Source organism: Ipomoea nil, unplaced genomic scaffold, assembly GCF_001879475.1.
Source record: "Ipomoea nil cultivar Tokyo-kokei standard unplaced genomic scaffold, Asagao_1.1 scaffold0457, whole genome shotgun sequence".
NCBI classification, from domain to species: Eukaryota; Viridiplantae; Streptophyta; class Magnoliopsida; order Solanales; family Convolvulaceae; genus Ipomoea; species Ipomoea nil.
This window is the reverse complement of record NW_017616885.1, coordinates 1,138,075-1,157,703: the sequence shown is the minus strand read 5'-3', so window position 1 is coordinate 1,157,703 and position 19,629 is coordinate 1,138,075. Positions and strand designations below refer to the sequence as shown.

Below are 19,629 nucleotides of genomic sequence, written 5' to 3'. Positions count from 1 at the left end.
AGTAATGATAACTTTGACAATGCTGGAATCATGGCAGATGATGCTAGGACAAATGATGAAATGGATTCTGGAATACATATTGACCTAATTCCAAAAGAAGATGCAGTGGATGAAAGTCCTATTCCACCTCAACCTAGGAGGTCAGGAAGAGCTAAACATGCTCCTGCCAGACTGCATGACTACCATTGTCACTTAGCAAGCAAATCACATATTGGAACCTCCCCACATGATATCAGCAAAGTTATATCTTATGAATGCTTGCTTCCTGACAACAGGGCATGTGCTTCATCCATTATTTCTGCACATGAGCCCCAATCCTACAATGAAGCAGTGAAAGATGAAGCTTGGAGGAAGGCCATGCAGGCTGAAATAAAAGCTCTAGTTGAGAACAAGATTTGGGTTCTCACAGATCTACCACCAGGAAAAACTTCCATTGGATGCAAGTGGGTATACAAAGTTAAACATAAAGCTAATGGATCCATAGAGAGACACAAAACCAGACTGGTTGCCAAGGGCTATACTCAATAGCTTGGGGTGGATTACATAGAGAGATTCTCTCCTGTGGCTAGGATGAAAACTATCAGGACATTCTTGGCCATGGCTGTCAGAAGAGGGTGGGATATCCAACAACTAGACATAAATAATGCTTTCTTACATGGAGATCTAGAAAATGAAGTATACATGGTCCAATGAGTGTTTGTATTTCTGTAGTCTACTAGAAATATAATAATACTCTAGTCTACTAGAAAGGAAATGACTAATTACAATCAATATACAATCAATACTCAATCACCCTAATCACTCACAATCAAATCATAATCACTATAATCATGCACATTCCTAATATGTCTAACACACCCCCTCAAGCTCAAGGTGGGATGAGACAACATTGAGCTTGCCACGCAGCAGTCCAAAACGAGATTACGGGAGAGGTTTCGTAAAGATATCTGCCAGTTGATCTTTTGTAGAAACGAAGTTGACCTGAAACTCTCCCGAGGCAACTTTATCACGAACAAAGTGGAAATCAATTTCCATGTGCTTAGTCCGGCATGAAAAACGGGATTAGCACAGAGGTATGTGGCCCCAAGATTGTCGCACCAAAGCGTCGTAGGCCGACCTGAGTGTAAACCAAGTTCACGCAGCAGTGAAATAACCCAAGTAACTTCAGCCGAAACATCTGCCAACCCCTTGTATTCTACCTCAGTGGAAGATCGGGCCACGGTTCGTTGTTTTCGGGAGACCCACGAGACCAAGTTAGTGCCTAGAAACACAGCATAGCCACTTGTGGACTTCCGGTCTACTGGACACCCGGCCCAGTCCGAGTCAGAGAATGCATGAATGTCAGTGGATGCAGAGGACTGTAAACGAAGACCATAAGATAGCGTCCCTTTAACATACCGTAGAACCCGCTGTAGAAGCCCCCAGTATTCAATGGTTGGGGCGTGCATAAACTGACGCATGCGGTTGACAGAGTATGAGAGATTCGGGCGTGTGATTGTTAAATATTGAAGGGCGCCGGCATGGCGGCGGTACTGTGTGGGATTGTCGTAGAGTTCATTATTAGGTGCAACAGCTTGAGTAACAGCAGCCGAGGTGGTGAGGGGTTTACAGTCAGTCATACCGGCCCGATTTAAGATGTCTCCCATGTAGCGACGCTGAGATAGGACCAGGGCACCGTTGATGGATAGAGTTTCAATCCCGAGGAAGAAGCTTGGCGTGCCAAGGTCCCGAATCTTGAATGTCGTAGATAATCGTTGCAGCAAAGTGTCAAGCAAGGTCTGATCATCTCCCATCATAATGATGTCATCTACATACACCAACAAGAACACATGGGCAGAGCCAGCTGAGTAGTGGAATAAAGAGACATCGGTTTTAGAGGCAGTGAAACCTGCAGACAGAAGAAAATCATGAAGCCGTTTAAACCAGGCCCGAGGAGCCTGTTTTAAACCATACAAGGAGCGTTGAAGATGGCACACATAATCTAGATAGCCTGGATCTTCATATCCTGGTGGCTGACACATAAAGACTGTCTCAGATAGACGCCCATTGAGAAAGGCATTGTGGACATCAAGTTGACGGAGAGTCCATCGGCGAGATACTGCAAAAGAAAACAAGTGTACCGTTGTAGGTTTTACAACGGGGCTAAAAGTATCAAAGAAATCTTCGCCGGCCACCTGGTGAAACCCTTTTGCTACTAGACACGCTTTGTAGCGCTTAATAGTCCCATCAGCTTTCCGTTTAGTGCGATATACCCAATTGCACCCGATAATATTCATGTTGGGTTTCGGCGGGACTAATGTCCAGGTGTCATTATGAAGCAGGGCATTGAACTCTTGGTCCATGGCATCCCGCCACTGCGGGTGACTGACGGCTTAAGTGTAACAGGTTGGATCAGCCGTGTCACTAGCTGCAGCAAGGGCTAAAAACTGTTCATCGGTACCCCGAGTCATGTGACCCAAGCGCATGACATGACTTTGTTGTACTGGCTGCTTAGACCGACGGCCTGTGGTACAAGGTCCTTCTATATCCAACGGAGCAACCGTATCCCTTGCTGGTGGGACAGACGGAGAAGTAGACGAGCCTTCAGTAAAAGGTACAACTGGACTTGAACCCCAAGGTTCAGTAATGTCCGCTCTCTGTTCTGGACCCTGCACAGAAGCTGCTGTAGCAAAAGGGAAAACAGATTCGTCAAATCTAACATGGCGACAAATAAAGGTTTTCCCCGTGTTAAGGTTTAAGCAACGATATCCCCGATAAGACATGGGGTACCCTAAGAAAACACATGGGGCGGACCGAAACTCTATTTTATGACGGTTGTATGGACGTAGATAAGGAAAGCATAGGCACCCAAATACCCGAAGAAAAGTGTAAGTTGGTGGGGTTTTATATAGACGCAAGTGAGGAGAGTCAAAAGTTAAGACTGAGGATGGAAGGCGATTGATTAAGTAGGTTGCGGTTTCAAAGGCAGAATCCCAGTATTTTAGAGGTACCGAGCCTTCAGCAAGTAGAGCTAGACCAGTCTCAACAATGTGCCGATTCCGGCACTCTACTCGCCCGTTCTGCTCATGTGTATAAGCACAAGATTGCCTATGCACAATGCCAAGAGATAGAAAAAGAGAATGCAGACGGTGGTATTCACCCCCTAAATCAGATTGGATGGCCTTGATAGAACGAGAAAACAATCGTTCTACCATGGCCCTAAAACAATCAAAAACCTTATATATATATCAGTTTTTACACGATGTGGATAAAACCAACAATAGCGAGTGTTGTCATCAACAAATAAGATAAAATAACGAAAACAATCGGCTGAAACAACGGGAGCCGGACCCCAAATGTCCGTGTACAAAAGATCAAGGACATTATAACTAGAAGTGTTTATTCTATCCAAAGGAAAACGCGAAGACTTGCCAAGTTGGCAAGCCGAACATAAGTGAGGAACTCGATTTATGAGGGATGACCGGACATACCCGTAGCACACGAATAAGAACACGATCATGCGGGTGGCCCAACCGACGATGCCAAACCACGGGGGAAGCTCGGGCGGATAGGAAAGCCATATGTGACCTCGGGACTGACAGCTGATAGAAACCACCCGAACTGGGTCCCTTAAGAAGAACCGCCTTGGTGATGCAATCCTTAACAAGAAAGAAGTTAGGATGAAATTCAAGATAGACATTATTATCATGTGTGAAATGAGAAACAGACAATAATGAAGCCGACAGTTTAGGAACGTATAACACATTTGACAATTGTAAGGATTTGGAAACAGTGGGAATCGAAGCAAAACCAACACGAGAAATACCTAAACCCGTCGCATTACCAACACGAAGAACATCCCCGCCGGAGTACTCCTCGGAATTAGATAGCATGGCGGCATCCGGCGTGGCGTGTGCGGTGGCTCCGGTGTCCGGGAACCACGTGGTCGAGACTGCAACACTGCCGGCGGTGTCTCCATTCACAGCGACGTTGGCCTGAGGCGGTGGCTGGTCACTGTACCGGCGGAAGCAATAAACCGCAGTATGCCCGTGACACCGGCAAATCTGGCAACGCGGTGAGCCTCCTATGCCCCGACCAGTGTTCCACCGTCCGCCACCACGATTATTCCCGCGTCCTCCTCCACGCGACTGCCGGCCTCCATCAGTCGATTGCCAGCGACCGCGATTCGCAACCATTGCCGTCGGCGAACCAGTCGGCAACCCACCCGTTGGAAATTCATCAGAATAAATGAATTCCTGGGCCTGCAAATAATCGGAGAGTTGAGGAAGAGACACCGGGGTACCTGTAACGGCCAAGGAAGCTGCCATTGATCGAAACTCCGGTCGAAGACCGCGGAAGACATACAAGTTCTGCTCGTCGAGGGAAATCGGACACCGGCCAGTGCAAGATCCTCCACAAGCAGTTGTGCCTTGCCGAGGTATTCTGCCGGTGTCATGTCACCCTGTCGGAGGGCTTGGAAGCGGCTGAGAAGATTGAGACACCGTGCCCTGGTGGAGGACCCAAGTGCGGACTCGATGGAAACCCACACCTCCTTGACGGTTGAGCGGCCAACTGCTAAATACATAACCTCCTCGGAAAGAGAGGAGATTAAGAGGGAAAGTATAGATTGGTCCTGTTAGACCCAACTGGAGAACGCCGGATTTGGAGTAGTGGACGTCGCCTCGTCAGTTGTAGCACCGGCGGAGGTGGTGATCGCAGCAGTCACCGGCGGTGGGCATGGATTCTCTCCGGTGACATACCCCAAAAGACCTTGACCACGCAAGAATGGAATGAGTTGTGTACGCCAAAAAAGATAGTTTCGTGTCGTCAGTTTGATCGACACAAAATGATGGGCGGAAGAGAGGTGATTTTGGGTGGAGGTCGGAGTGGGAGATACGGTGGTGGTCGTGACTGTTCGTTCAGAAGAGGTGTTGGCCATCGATGGGGAAGGAGAGAAAGAAGGAAAGAGATACCTATCACAATCTGATACCAAATGAGTGTTTGTATTTCTGTAGAATAATTGTGTTACAAGATTACAAGAGTATAATATAATAATAATCTAGTCTACTAGAAAGGAAAGGACTAATTACAATCAATACTCAATCACCCTAATCACTCACAATCAAATCATAATCACTATAATCATGCACATTCCTAATATGTCTAACAAGTCCTACCCCCTGGATTTCAGAATGAAAAGCCAAAATAAGTATGCTGATTATTGAGATCTTTATATGGACTGAAACAAGCTAGTAGGCAATGGAATGCCAAGTTAACAAGGGCCCTACAAGATACTGGCTTTCAGCAATCCTCATCAGATCCATCCCTATTCACTAAGACTTCAAGTAACTCTTTCATTGCTTTACTCATATATGTTGATGACATTCTAGTTACAGGAACTGATCCCAAACAGATTGCTCAGCTAAAACAGACTTTGGATAAGGCTTTCAAGATAAAGGACCTTGTTCAATTGAATTATTTCTTGGGGATGGAGGCCTTCAGAAATTCTGATGGACTTAATTTGTGCCAAAGGAAGTATACCATGGAAATTCTAGATGAGAATGGTTTTTTAAGTGCTAAACCTGCCCAAACACCTATAGTTGCTGGACAGAAGCTTAACAATATGGAAGGGACTCTTCTTGATAAGCCTGAAGAGTATAGGAGGTTGGTTGGTAAGCTTCTATACTTAACAAACACCAGGCCAGAGATAACCTATGCTATACCACAGGTAAACCAGTTTGTGGAAAAGCCTAGAAGCACACATCTAATGGCTGCTCACAAGGTACTAAGGTTTCTCAAAGCATCTCCTGGAAAAAGGGTTATTCTTCCCAACAAACTCTCAACTTAGATTGCAGGGGTTTTCTGATTCAGACTAGGCAACTTGTGCATAAACAAGGAAATCAATTACTGGCTATTGCATTTACCTTGGGCAGTCCCTAATCTCTTGGAAAACAAAGAAACAAGCCAATGTATCCAGATCATCTTCTGAAGCAAAATACAGGACCCTAGCATCCACAACTTGTGAAATCCAATGGCTTCTTTATTTACTAGCAGATCTTGGATAAGCTCAAGGATTTTCTTGTAAATACTCTTCTTATTTTTCTGTTATAATTGTCACCAGAGCTATATAACAGTAGCTTTGTTCTTTCCTGTAATCAGTTAGTTCATTCTCCAATCTTCAATGGAGTTCATCTTTCTCCCTTTCAACTTTAGTCTCTTCTTCTTCCCAGCATAGATGTAATGTTCTAAGCTTCTCATCAGACTAAAGATGCTCTTCTAGTAAGAAGTTTCTTGTTAGCGATTTTAATCGTTATCAGATGGTTAACTCAAGACTTGTAATGGAACAATTCCATATGGTTTTGGATGACAATTTTGTGATTGCATATGTATCATTAACAAACTGCCACCTTAATGGAAAGTCACACAACACTCCTTTAAGCATAAAAAGGAGGCTGGAATTGACATTGGAGCAATTGGGTGTCCATATTCAGATTGAAGAAGGCATTCAATTGCATGATAGTATCTATGAGACTGGTGCTCAACTCACGATTCATGGTTCCGACTTCTACCGTTTATTATATGGCAGGAGGTCAGAAAAATGTAACCAAGTTTAAAAGAGAAAGAGTCAAGGAATTGAAGGAATGAACTAGTTTGTACATGGGAAATGCAAGGAGAAAAACATTATAAACATGGCAAAAACTTGTGTGAGATTGTTAGCGAGACGAGTCGAGTCAAGATAAAATGTAATACATATACTGAAAAATGTATGTTTATATTTATATTGGAAAGTGTAATTGTTGGGCGTCGGCTGGGTGGGTTGATCTGAGTTCAGCCCCTGCTCAATTCGAGATGTGGATCTGTGGCTTACTAGGGATGTGATTAAATGGTTAATGTCAACCTACTTATCACCAATTGATTTTAAGTAAGATATGACAACCAGATAGCCAAAGAACTCTATGGTTAAGCATGCATGACTTACAACCTTAAGAAGACCCCCTCCCCCCCCCCCCCCCCCCCCCTTCCCGAGATTCAATCGTTATGCTGTGGAACCGTGTCCACCTTGCAAGGTGGACACGGTTCTATGTTCATAATTACTGGGCTATATGTTCATAATTATAAATCTATATATTCATAATTTTTGAACTTCATATTCATAATTATTAAATTCTATATTCACAATTATAGAACTCTATGTTCATAATTACTGAACCATATGTTCATAATTATAAAGCTATATATTCATAATTTTTGAACTTCATATTCACAATTATTGAATCTCTATATTCGTAATTACAGAACTATATGTTCATAATTATGTTCACAATTCTGTGTTCATAATTATAGAACAATATGTTCATAATTTTTGAACTATATATTCATAATTATGAACAGTTTTGGAACCGTGTCCACCTTGCAAGGTGGACATGGACACGGTTCCACAGCATAATTTGTCCCTGTGATTCGATCCATTCATCATTCTATTAAAGTAAATAATTTGATTAAATGTATTCCCCGATTCATCAAAAGTATTACATTTGCATATTTTGATTAAAAATATTATATTTTCTTGATTCATCAAAAATATTACATTTTACTTTATGAAATTTGTAAAGCGCAGCACACAGTGATGTCAAAACTGAAGTTGTAACACAAAAAATTTGTAACGCAGTTCGGACAAATAATCCTAATCTGCGAGGCGCTTCTCAATTTGAGAATTTACCTAAATCCACTAAAAGCTCAATATTTAAAATACATTGTTTGGAACCTAAGATTACACAATAGAATGATCTTTCCTACCAAACTATTGAAACCTAAACACATGTACTACTTTCTAGGGGAATTTAGTATCCTATTCTCAAAGACTCTCATACCTCACAAGATTAATGTTGAATGTTTGAATTCTACAATAAAGGACAACCCCTATTTATAGTAGATACTCCTAACAGATTCGTGAATAACAAAGCTATTCCTAATCAGACTAGAACTAGAAAAACTTCAATAACAATTCCCTTTAGAACTAGTATTCTTCAATAACTACTCCTCTTAGGCTTGGTATTCTTTTATAGAGCTGGAATTCATTTTGCACATAACTTTGACAAAACACTTTGAGTCAACAATCCCCCCCTTTGTCAAATTTTTTGGCAAAAACCTTGATTTCATAGTGGCTTGATTTATGATTCTTCTCCCCCTTAATTGATTCCACGTATCTCTCTTATCTAATTAGTGCTATCTTGAATCTTTATTTGTGACTTCATCATTCTTTTCTTGTTTTCTTGACAGCTACAAAAAGATTTTTTTTTCGATCACTCTCTGATCAGCCCTAAGGCGGTCCAAAGGCGGACGCTCTCTCGCAAAAACGCCCCACCAGAGCAATCCTCTCCTTCGATTTCACTAGATCCTCCCATTCCGCGCTTTGAGATTGTCACAATCGGAGAGTTTTCCTTCAATCTCGCAGTTTCACCAGTCGCGATAGCAGATATAGACTAGTCACCTCCTTCGCTAATTTGACCAATCTCCGGGAACAAGTCTCCAATTAGCCTTCGATTTGATTTCTGATGATCTATCTGATCGTGCATGGTCAAAGGAAAGGAGCACCTCCTGCCTAGCTTCCTCTACCAGTGCTACCTCATTCAATACAGTTTCAGCTATCTCATTCATCAGGCCCATCGCAACTTCTTCAACATCAGCCTCATAGCTTAGCATTGCATTCAGATCAAACAGACGAGTAGAGCCCAGTTTGACATTCTGTCGAACAGGTTGTGTGCAAACACCTCTACTGGTCTTACTACCCCTTTTCCAATCCATCCGGTCTCCTATCACGCTCAAAAACCCTGAATATTATGTTATTGTAGGTTTGTGCTATCTTAATGTTTTGACCATAGTGCTTAACAAGTAGTGCTTTGTCAACACTTATCCATTTTTTTCTAATAGCATTAGTATCTTTTGGGTTTAGATACTAATTCCCAGACTTTGTTTCTTTCAGACTGTTGTAGTTCCTTTTGCATGGTTTCTATCCAGAATTCATCTCTTAGTACTTCATCAATATTCTTTGTTTCAAACCTTGAGGTGAAACAATAATCTTCTTCGTCCATTTTGAGGTAATCTTGTTTCTTTCCCCTAGTTTTGATTCCTTGATTGAGATCCCTTATGATTTTTTCTAGAGGATAATTTTTCTGAATTTTCAAGTTCCCGATTGAATGTACTTTTTCCTGTTCCCTTTTGATTTTTGTCTCCTTTGCCTCTTCAGATTTTGTCTCTGTTTTGTGTTCCTGTGTGACAGTGGCCGGAGGTGTTGGAACAGTTGTTTCAACAGCTTCTGGGTTTTCTTCATCATCAGTGTTTACTGTTGAAATTGTGTCATCAATGACCACATTCATGGATTCCATTACACTATTTTTCTGGGGTTAAATACTCTGAAAGCCCTACTGTTTGATAAATAACTTGGTGATATTCCTTGGTCCCCTTTGATATCATGAGAATTTATGTGTCTCATACGTTGGTGCCATAATTGTGTTTGCTTGATAGTTGTCTGTAAACATGATAGGTCACCATCCCATGTATAGCATTTGTTTGCTGACCTTTTTCCCATCATGACACACTTGTGATTCTGATTAAACACAGTGCAATTGTCTTTAGAGAATCTATTTTTAGTTCATCTTCACAAAGCTGACTTATGGTGATTAGATTTGCTTTTAGACTTTATACTAAAAGGACTTTTGGCAACCTAGGCAGCCCATGGACATTCAAGATGCAGCTTGCAATAATTTGTCCTTTTCCACCGTCTCCAAAAGTGACATGCCCTTCATTTTTGTATTGGATATTCTCAAGATTTTCTGGATTTCCAGTCATATGTCTTGAACATCCGCTGTCAAAGTACCAAATGTTTTGCTTGTTGCTCGTTCTTGTGGTATATGCAACAGCCTGTGTTTGATATTTTCTTACCCAGACTTTCTTATTCTGATTTTGAACCTGTCCAATCCAGCTCCTGTCGTTATGTCTGTATTGGAGATCATGTTTTCTTTTAAAACAATATGCTTTGATGTGCCCGGGTCTGTGACAGTAGTAACATCTTATTCTTCTTCGATGTTGGAAGTGATGTTGTGACACCTCTGGAACTTCAGGTATGTAACTTTCTTCAGAAGCCGAGTTTGGAGATCTAGGCCTTTCAGTTAGTACCTTGATTTCTTGTAACAATTTGACCTCTCTGTTTTTAGATTCTAATAATTCATTTTGAGTTTCTTTTAGGAGTTTTTCTTCTCTCTCTTTTTCACCTTTTAGAAACTAATTATCTAGCATGAGCTCTAGATTCACTTTGATGATATGTTCCCATTTAGCATGTAGTTGGGTATATGATTCTAGCAGTTCTTGTATATCATTTTTGTTTCCGTTGTTATTATCATGATTTGCGGTGAATGATACGAAGTTAGTGTTGGTGTCTTCTTCACTGTCGGAGTCATCACTTAGTGTTGTCACATATGTTTTGTTCTTCCTTTTAAAGTATGTTGGACATTCTGACTGGATGTGTCCAAACCCTTTGCACTCGTAGCACTGAATTCCTTCAGTTTTTGGATTCTCCCTTCTCGTTTTGATTGGGATGCAATTCCTATGCCAATAGGAGAAGTTTGTACCAATTAGGGCTGGGGGTCTGGTGTTTGACCGTCCTTGTTTGGGAAACTCCATTAGGATCCTGCTAATAACTTAAGCAGTTATGCTCTGATACCAATTGAAATTTGTAAAGCACAGCACACAGTGATGTCGAAACTGAAGTTGTAACACAAACAATTTGTAACGTAGTTCGGGCAAACAACCCTAATCTGCAAGGAACTTCTCAAATTGAGAATTTACTTAAATCCACTAAAAGCTCAATATTTAAAATACATTGTTTAGAACGTAAGATTACACAATAGAATGATCTTTCCTACCAAACTATTAAAACCTAAACACATGTACTACTTTCTAGGGGAATTTAGTATATATCCTATTCTCAAAGACTCTCATACCTCACAAGATTAATGTTGAATGCTTGAATTCTACAATAAATGACAACCCATATTTATAGTAGATACTCCTAACAGATTCGTGAATAACAAAGTTATTCTTAATCGGACTAGAACTAGAAAAATTTCAATAACAATTCCCTTTAGAACTAGTATTCTTCAATAACTACTCCTCTTAGGCTTTGTATTCTTTTATAGAGCTGAAATTTTTTTTGCATATAACTTTGACAAAACATTTTGAGTCAACACTTTATAAATAATAAATACTTAGCTTTATTCTCAATTAGTATTACATTTCTAGTATGTATTGCGGAGTACATTTTTAGTATGAATATTACATATAATTTGGAAAAGGAGAGTTTGGTTTTGTCACGACAAAATGCATATAAAAATTGAGAGTGTCTGCTGCTGAAGGGCTTAAGGCAGTTTGGTTGAGGTTCTCGAGGGGTTTGAAACCAATCTCCTCGCGCCAAATGTACGTAGAAACACCGACACAACGTATCAGCCTACGGAATAGGCATTAGGCAAATAGGCAATAGCACCTCACCTCTCTCTTTCCATCACGCCACCGGAAGGGAACCACACCCCTTCATGTGCCTCTTCATACATTTCCAATATAATGCCACTGCACTGCACCATTTTATAGTATATTATATTATATTATATATTCATTGATTCACATAAATATATAATAACTTAAATATATAATTTGCGCAGCAGAGAAGAAGTTTGATCTTCTGTACGAGTTTAGGTCATTGTTGGGCCGAGGAGATGTTCGAGAGGAAGAACATCTTCTTCTTCTTCTTCTGGGAGCTTATGATTATTTTTGATGATAATATTTTCAAGGTTTCCTGTGATGGAGAGATCGACGGCGACATGGAAGCCTAACGTTGAGATATCTCCGACCTGTCCTCGTTGCGGTTCCATGAACACCAAGTTCTGTTACTACAACAATTACAGCTTGACCCAACCTCGGTACTTCTGCAAAGGTTGTCGGAGGTACTGGACCAAAGGGGGTTCTCTCCGGAATGTTCCCGTCGGCGGCGGCTGCCGGAAAACCAGGAGACCCAAGTCCTCCTCGTCTATTCGCCTAGTTGATGGGCATCGCCGAGGAGGGATGTTTATAGCCCAGGAGGGGATCTCCGCAGCCGCCGACAACAATAATCCCGCCGCCGCCGCCGCCGCCGGCGGGACTAATGGCCCGGCCCCCAACATTGATCTCGCCGCCGTTTATGCAAACTTCATGAATCAAAAGCCTAATCCTAATCCTCAACCTCAACCCGGCGGGCACATCCCGGAAACTACTACACTGGCTAATAATAATGACGGCGGCGGCGCAGGTCCATCGTTTGAATTTTCCGGCTATCCAGCGATGTTGAACGTGGATTATTTCGTCCCCGAGGACGCCATGGCTCTTCAAGACGGCGGCTTCGTCGTCGATGAATTTGGAAACAATAATAATTCCGCAGCAGCGCTGTTTCAGGAACAATTCTGCGGCGAGTCGTTGCCCCCAATACTCCCTCCTCATCAAGAGTTAACAACCTCAGAAGGGTGGCCCAACCACAACTCCGACATGAATATGAATATGAATATGATGTTTCCATTGCACACAATAAGTGCTCATCATGAACCAGAGGTACAAGGTTGTCCTAACCATCACACCAGTTCAAGTGCAAGTCTTTTCAGCATCCCCACCACTTATGATTCCATTTTCAGGCCTTAATTCAAAGGTTTGCTTTGCTCTTTTATATTGTTATATACAGTATACTTTTAAGTCCATGAATTTTTCTATGGTGCCATATCTCGTTGTATCAAGTACTATTGACATGTTTTACTATTAACATTTGTATCGAGAAAAATGAATTTTACTACTATTCTCAAATCTTACTTCTTCAATTTTACTTCATGATGTGACGGCCTTTTTCTTGTGGGTCCTAATACAAGTGTGGATATTAAAATTTTGTGTGTAAGAGTAGAAGTTGGAGTATAAAGTGGGAGTACTCATATATAGTATTTTCCTAAGAAAATACTATGTGTACTCTCATTTTCTACTCCCAACTCTTACTTTCACGTACAAAATCTTGATGTAAACATTTAATTTTTATTGAGACTCACATGAAAAAAGTAAGTTATCAGTGACTACCACATTAAAAAGTAAAATTTAAGGAATAAAATTTCGGAGCCCGTGTAGTAGAGCTCTTTATACTGATACATAGTACTATTAGCAGTCATGTCAATTGGTACCGTAGAAAATTCTATAAATACAATCATGCATGTATATGTGAGTATACCTACATACTAATGTATAGAATGAAAAGCTTCTGTGAAGTTATCATCATCTCTAAACTACTTTCTTATGTATTCATATATAAGCTTATTATTTATAGTACACCCATATTTTTACCTAATAACTCTTTTAGTTTTTAAACATTAATTAAATCACATCATCATAAATAAGATTGTATTGACATAACCTAATAAAAGTTTAAATGTCAAACATAATTATATGACTATATATATATATATATATATATATATATATATATATATATATATATATATATATATATATAGCCCCTCATATTTCGCAATTATAGAGGGGTGAAAAAAGTTCTTTCATTCTTGTATATGTTGCACTGGTGTAGTGATAGTAGCATTCATGCTTGGGTGCAACAAACAAAATTAGTCGGATAGTTTCAAATTAAATCTGACGACTCATTGTAAAAGTTGTCTATTAGTCTTTTTATTTTGAGCAGGTCAACTATGAATAGTCTAGGCAAATTTTTTTTGACGGTTAGGACTATAAAATGAGCTTCATGACCTAATGGGTCAAAGTACCTATGAAGTCCTTGTACTAGTCTTTTGTTCAATTTAGTCCATCTACTTTAAAAAGTGACGAAACTAAGGACGACAATAGTTAACGGTGTTAATATTACCGTTAACTTAGCTTACGTGGCGCTGACATCATTGCTCCCACATCATGATATTTATATTCCAACTCATATATTATTTTATAAATATTTAAAATTAATTATTTTTACCACTAATATATTACATTTATATGTCCAAAATAAATAATTATAAGCATGCTGACATCAAGTGTCCAAATCACATTAGGAACATGGTTGTAATTATTTATTTTGGATATACTACTTTAATATATTGTTGGTAAAAATAATTAACTTTAAATATTTATAAAGTAATATATGAGTTGGAATATAAATATCACGATGTAACAATAATGATGTCAGCACCACGTAACTTAAATTGACGGTAATATTAATACCGTTAATTATTGTCATTAATTGCATCACATTTTAAAATACATGCATTAAATAAACAAAATGGAGATATAAAAATTATAAGACTGGGATTTCGTAGGTAATTTAACCTCACATATTCGTAGTTTAAGGTTGTGACAGTCGACTTTTCAGTAAATCAAAATGATTAGTAAAATTCATCTAGAATTAGAAAGGCAATTAAGGTAGAGAGTTGGGATCTGAGACCAATAAATTTAGTACTTAATTGGTGAGTCGCATGATCCTAGAAAACCTCATAGTCCAAGGAACCAGCATGCATACCCCAACAATCTTCAAAGATTGTGGATTATATTATTTACGTCTCTAGCTCAAAAATATTACTTTAATCAAATATGAAATATATATATATATATATATATATATATATATATATATATATATATATATATATATATATATATAGAAGCGTACTGGTACGGTCATTTTATAAATATAAATAATAAAAATAAATATATGTATGTGTTGTATATAGACCCATCCACGATGTATGTACACATGAGACTAGAACCCAGAATTTATCTCTCGAAGCTTTTGACATTTTATATAAAGTTACAACTTATATTGTTTAACGTATAGTGGTTCTTTTTAATTTAAAAAACTGAGCAATAAGGCACTACTTCAACCAATATGTGTGACGAGTAGTATTATTTACAGTTTACAAGGTGAGCATACAATCAAACTGACCATTGTATCAGCTTTTACAAATTAAATATGCAAAAATACTACTCGACTTCCTAAATTTTACTTACTACTTTTACTCCTTCACTCAAAATTTTGATGTTGACATTTTTTTGAAACTTAAAGAATAAAAATAACTTATTATCTCTTACTGCATTATGGAGTAAACATGAGCGAGTAGAGTTTCGAAGTCTATGTAATAGAACTCTTAAATGTGAAATGTCTACTTAAACTAACAGTTCTTGACTAAGTCAACTGGGGATGATGAAGGAAGTAATTCTGAATAAAATTTTCACAAAATGAGGCTGCATGTGATTAATTGTACTGGTTTTTTTTTTTTTTTTTTTAACCAAATTTCTAGTCTTACCAAACTATATCTTGAGCCTCACTAGCTAACACATTCCAAATTCGCCAAAGACATTGTGGTCAAGCGCGCCTAGCTGTGACTCTTCCAAATAGAAAGTCACAGGTTTAGTACGTAAGTTGAGAAAGTATGTAACTATGTATGCACAGATATTACATTATAAAAGAATAACTATTTCAAATTCATAAATAATTAAACAAGGTAAATCTTGAATTGTTCAAGTAATTTGAGGTTCCCGCCATCTTGGGTCTTCATGAATCCGCGTATATATGCATACATAAATTGAAAATATATTTTCTGTATATGGAAGGTTCCTTTCAGTAGTCTAGTACTTCATTGCTCCTGCAAGCTAACCATTCTTTCTGCCTTCAAATTATTTAATTTGAATTATAATTATTATATTGTATGGAGCAAGTTGATTAGTGTGAACAGCATGACTACTAAAGTTGATTATATTAATTAGAACTTAACTAAAGTATTATAATTAAGGATGGGTATGTTTCATCTTCTCTTCAAACTAAAAGTTTTAGGTAATAACACAAACTCATCACCATTTACATGCACTTATATCAAATTGGTGGATGATATATTTCATCCCAACTAAAAGGTCAAAGAATAGTACGTATCACTAAACATTTAGGGAGTAATGTTTTGTATATTGATTGATGCTTAACAAATTAAATCAACTTTAGCCAACTATATACTTCAGATTGTGACCTTGTTTGGTAATATAGTTAGCTTATTAGCTAATTTTGACTTATTTGATCATTATTAACTGTTTGACTTGGTTAAACATTCCATATAAGTGTTTGATTAATTGACTTTTTGTAACAGCTTATTGTTCCAAAATGCTAAAATTCAAAAAGTTGCTTAAAGATTTTGCATATAATCAGCTATTAACTAACATCTAATTTACCAAACATCTTTCTACAATCAGCTGATGCTATAAACTTATCAAACTCACTAATTCAATCAGCTAACAGCAACTATTTACTAAATACCCTCTTTGTGTTTATAACAAAATTAAAGTATGTTAAGCGGAGGCCTAGAATGCCAAGTTCAACATTGTTTTACCATTAAAATATAAAGTCACAACCTAACTTATGACATAATGGTAAGCATTTGATATGACAATAAGTATTGGAATAGGTTACGGATCGGATTTAAAACTTCAAATCATGTGGTGGAGGTGGGCAATCACTCTATTTGTGTACATGTTAGGTGAAATTATACATCTGGCTTCAAGTTTCAATCAACTTCATCGTATCCAAGCTATGCACTGGATTTTGAGATTATTATTATAGCAAAAATAATGAACAATGGTTGCCAAGAACATTATGGATCAATGACTAGAATGTGCGGTCAACAAGCCCAAATTCTCAATATGTGTCATATTTTTTTTTTTTTTGACAACAATATGTAAAACTTCTTTGGGAGTTGCATTTTTGGTGTATATTTTTTTCGTGTATTTCTGTAAAACGCAAGAGGTAGTTGCGTTTACGTATTCGTATACGTAAAACGCATTACGCTCTTGCGTTTTCCAACGCATACGGTATCCCCCAAAACGCAACTTACTTTTGCGTTTTACGTATTATACGTAAAACGCAAAACTAAGTTGCGTTTTTGACTTTTTTTTGTACCGGCCGTCTCCGGCGAATTTGAAGGACGGCGAGAACCACAAAACGCAAGTCGCATTAATTGTGCAAGGACTTTTTTCGCAATCACCACGCTGAACCAACTGTGCAACACCACATTCTATTAATATTTGTCTTTTTAAGTATACTTAAATAGCCGATGAACAGTACACAAAACGAACTACCGGCGCCGGAACCGCCTATAAAACGCAAGTGGTTTTAGCGTTTTAACGTTTTATTCAAATAACGCAATTCGGTCTTGCGTTTTTGTAACTTTCTCTGGCGAAATACGCCGATAAACACAACGCATTTTGGTCTTGCGTTTTACGTATTTTCAAGTATAATACGTAAAACGCATCTCCCAATTGCGTTTTAACGTATTCAATACGTAAGATGAAAACGCATCTGGGAGATGCGTTTTTCGTATACAATACGAAAAACGCAACTACCAGTTGCGTTTTAAGTATTTAACGAAAAAAAAAAATACGGATTAAATACCTTCAAAAACGCAACTGGTAATAGAGTTTTGCATATTTTTGTCAAAAAAAAAGTGAACACACATTTTGACAAATTCTCACCCTATTCTACACATTCTAGTCATTGATTCGAACATTATAGTTTAGTAGTGTATATAAATTTAAAATTTATTATAAAGAATCTCGAAATCAATTATACTTATAGCTAGATACTGCAAAATTTTTCATTGTTTTCTACACAGTACAGCTGGGGTACTAAAGAGGGTTAATTGGAAGCATTTTACTTGTCTAATTATCCCTTTCCATATACATAACCTATACATCTTTTCGATCTCGATCACTCCAAATGCTAGTGAATCAGTGAGGAGTTTAGCTTATAAGAATGACCTATATTCAAGAGTGTGCACTGAGTAAACTTGTCTGTAACTCTAGTCGATCAGCCTAGATAGGTTATATTGCTCATAGCTAATCGGCTCAAACCAGTTAAGTGAACTCTTTTGGCTTCCCTAATTAACACCAATGGTGTTATGAATCAAATCCAATGGTAAACAAGGAGAATTCTTCCATTCCTTAGCATGCAATTTAAGGATCTCAGCAGCTCTCTCCTTGTTCTTTCCAACCCCACAATCCACTTGTATAACCAAACACAGCTTCGCCCCCACTCCCAGCTGCAACATCTCTTGCACCACACTGGGAGTAGCAGAGAACTTGGCGATGGAGTACAAGATCCTCAGACCTCTCTCATTCGCTACCTGCGACACCCTCAGGATTTTCCTCGACACCACCGCCAGCCCCGCCGCGTGCTTCAGCACCTCCGCCCGCCCCTCCGCGCACCGGCACAGCTGCTCCAGTACGCTCAGACCCCACTCGCAATACCGCTTCTCGTTCGTGTCCAGCAGTAGATCGATCACCACCGTCGCCGCCCCTGCCTCAGCCGCCTTGATCCGGTTCCTCCCTCCCTGGCAAACGTTGGCCAGTAGGTGCAGCGCAGATTTGGAGGCTTTGCGGGAGAAATTGTCTCGCAAGATTTGGACCACTTGGTGGAAAAACGAGAGGTTTAAGGTTGTCGTGAGCTGTGATAACGAGGGGTTTAAGGTTGTGGTTTCGAGCATTGATTTGAGGAGCATCACTGCGTAGGCTCGGGATTCGTAGCTCCCGTGTTGCATTACGCGTGTTAAGGAGTCGATGAACTGGGTGTCGTGTCCCAGGATGGATCTCAGACCGTTTTCGGATAATCCTAGGTTGTGGAGAACATATAGAGCGTCATCGGTGGGATTATCCTCGGATGTTTTGATTATTTGGGCCAGGAATTCTGCCACGCCGGCGCTCTCCATGCAGCGTTTATTCGCCGCGTTTTCTGGGGCCATAGACCTTAGGGTTTGGAGAACTTTGGCCAGCATTTCCGGCGTCGACTTGGCTTGCCGGAGGAGCTTTAGGATGTGAGACTTGGTCACCGGAGGCTTGGGGGTGGGGAAGCGCTCGACGCCGTGGGAGGCGTGGAGGGTGCACCACGACTGGATTACTCGCCGGAGAATGATATTTGGGGTCAAAAACTCATCGTCGGTGCCGGAAAGGGCTTGCTTGGTGACCGGACATGTGGCGTTCTTGCCGGAAAAGATCCATTTCTCGATGTTGTCGCGGTCGTAGGTTATGCCGGTGGAGATCGTCACGGGGTCCTTCATGATCTCTAGAGAGATGGGGCAAAGAAAATAGGGTGGAACTTGAATTTCTTCCATTACTATACAATTAATGGAGAGATCGAGGAATCAATGAAAGTCGATCGATCTTTGAATGAAAAATGAAGAAGGGAGGTGAAGTTGTTGAAGCAGGCTGGAAATGAGTTGAAGAGATTATTGGTTTGGGTTTTATAGGTGGAAACAGATTTTCCCATTCCAAGTCAAAAACACGGAAAGTTGTCGGAGTTGAGGGGAGACTTTTCAAAATGGTATCAATTCTAAAAAAAAAGTTCAAACAGTCAAAAGTAGGTTTTGTTAACTAAGTTGGCTAGCTACACATGAGATGATATCACTCTATTACATAATATATTATATTGGAGAAAGAGTTAAATAGACCATTAAATTATATGAAAAATTATAATTAGATCATTCACGGTTGGATTTTTGAATTGCCGACCATCTGAAAGTGATCTTAAATCAAGTCGAAAGCAAAAAGTGATCAGAA

At 39.3% G+C, this 19,629-nt stretch overlaps 2 protein-coding genes across 2 annotated transcripts; one reads left to right on the top strand and one right to left on the bottom strand.

The window, feature by feature from the left end:
* The first annotated feature begins 11,832 nt into the window (after positions 1-11,832).
* Positions 11,833-12,699, top strand: LOC109172954 (dof zinc finger protein DOF5.3-like). The gene has a single exon (XM_019322205.1). The coding sequence runs from the start codon at positions 11,833-11,835 to the stop codon at positions 12,697-12,699; it is 867 nt and encodes a 288-aa protein (XP_019177750.1).
* A 4,913-nt stretch (positions 12,700-17,612) lies between these two features.
* LOC109172929 (E3 ubiquitin-protein ligase PUB23-like) lies at positions 17,613-19,280 on the bottom strand. The gene has a single exon (XM_019322180.1). It carries the CDS (start codon positions 19,182-19,184, stop codon positions 17,955-17,957), a length of 1,230 nt encoding a protein of 409 aa, XP_019177725.1. The 5' UTR covers positions 19,185-19,280; the 3' UTR covers positions 17,613-17,954.
* Between the last annotated feature and the right edge of the window lie 349 nt (positions 19,281-19,629).

Excerpts from the sequence above, each read along its gene's own strand:
- LOC109172954 (XM_019322205.1), top strand. The coding sequence starts at position 11,833 with ATGGAGAGATCGACGGCGACATGGAAGCCTAACGTTGAGATATCTCCG.
- LOC109172929 (XM_019322180.1), bottom strand. The coding sequence starts at position 19,184 with ATGGAAGAAATTCAAGTTCCACCCTATTTTCTTTGCCCCATCTCTCTA.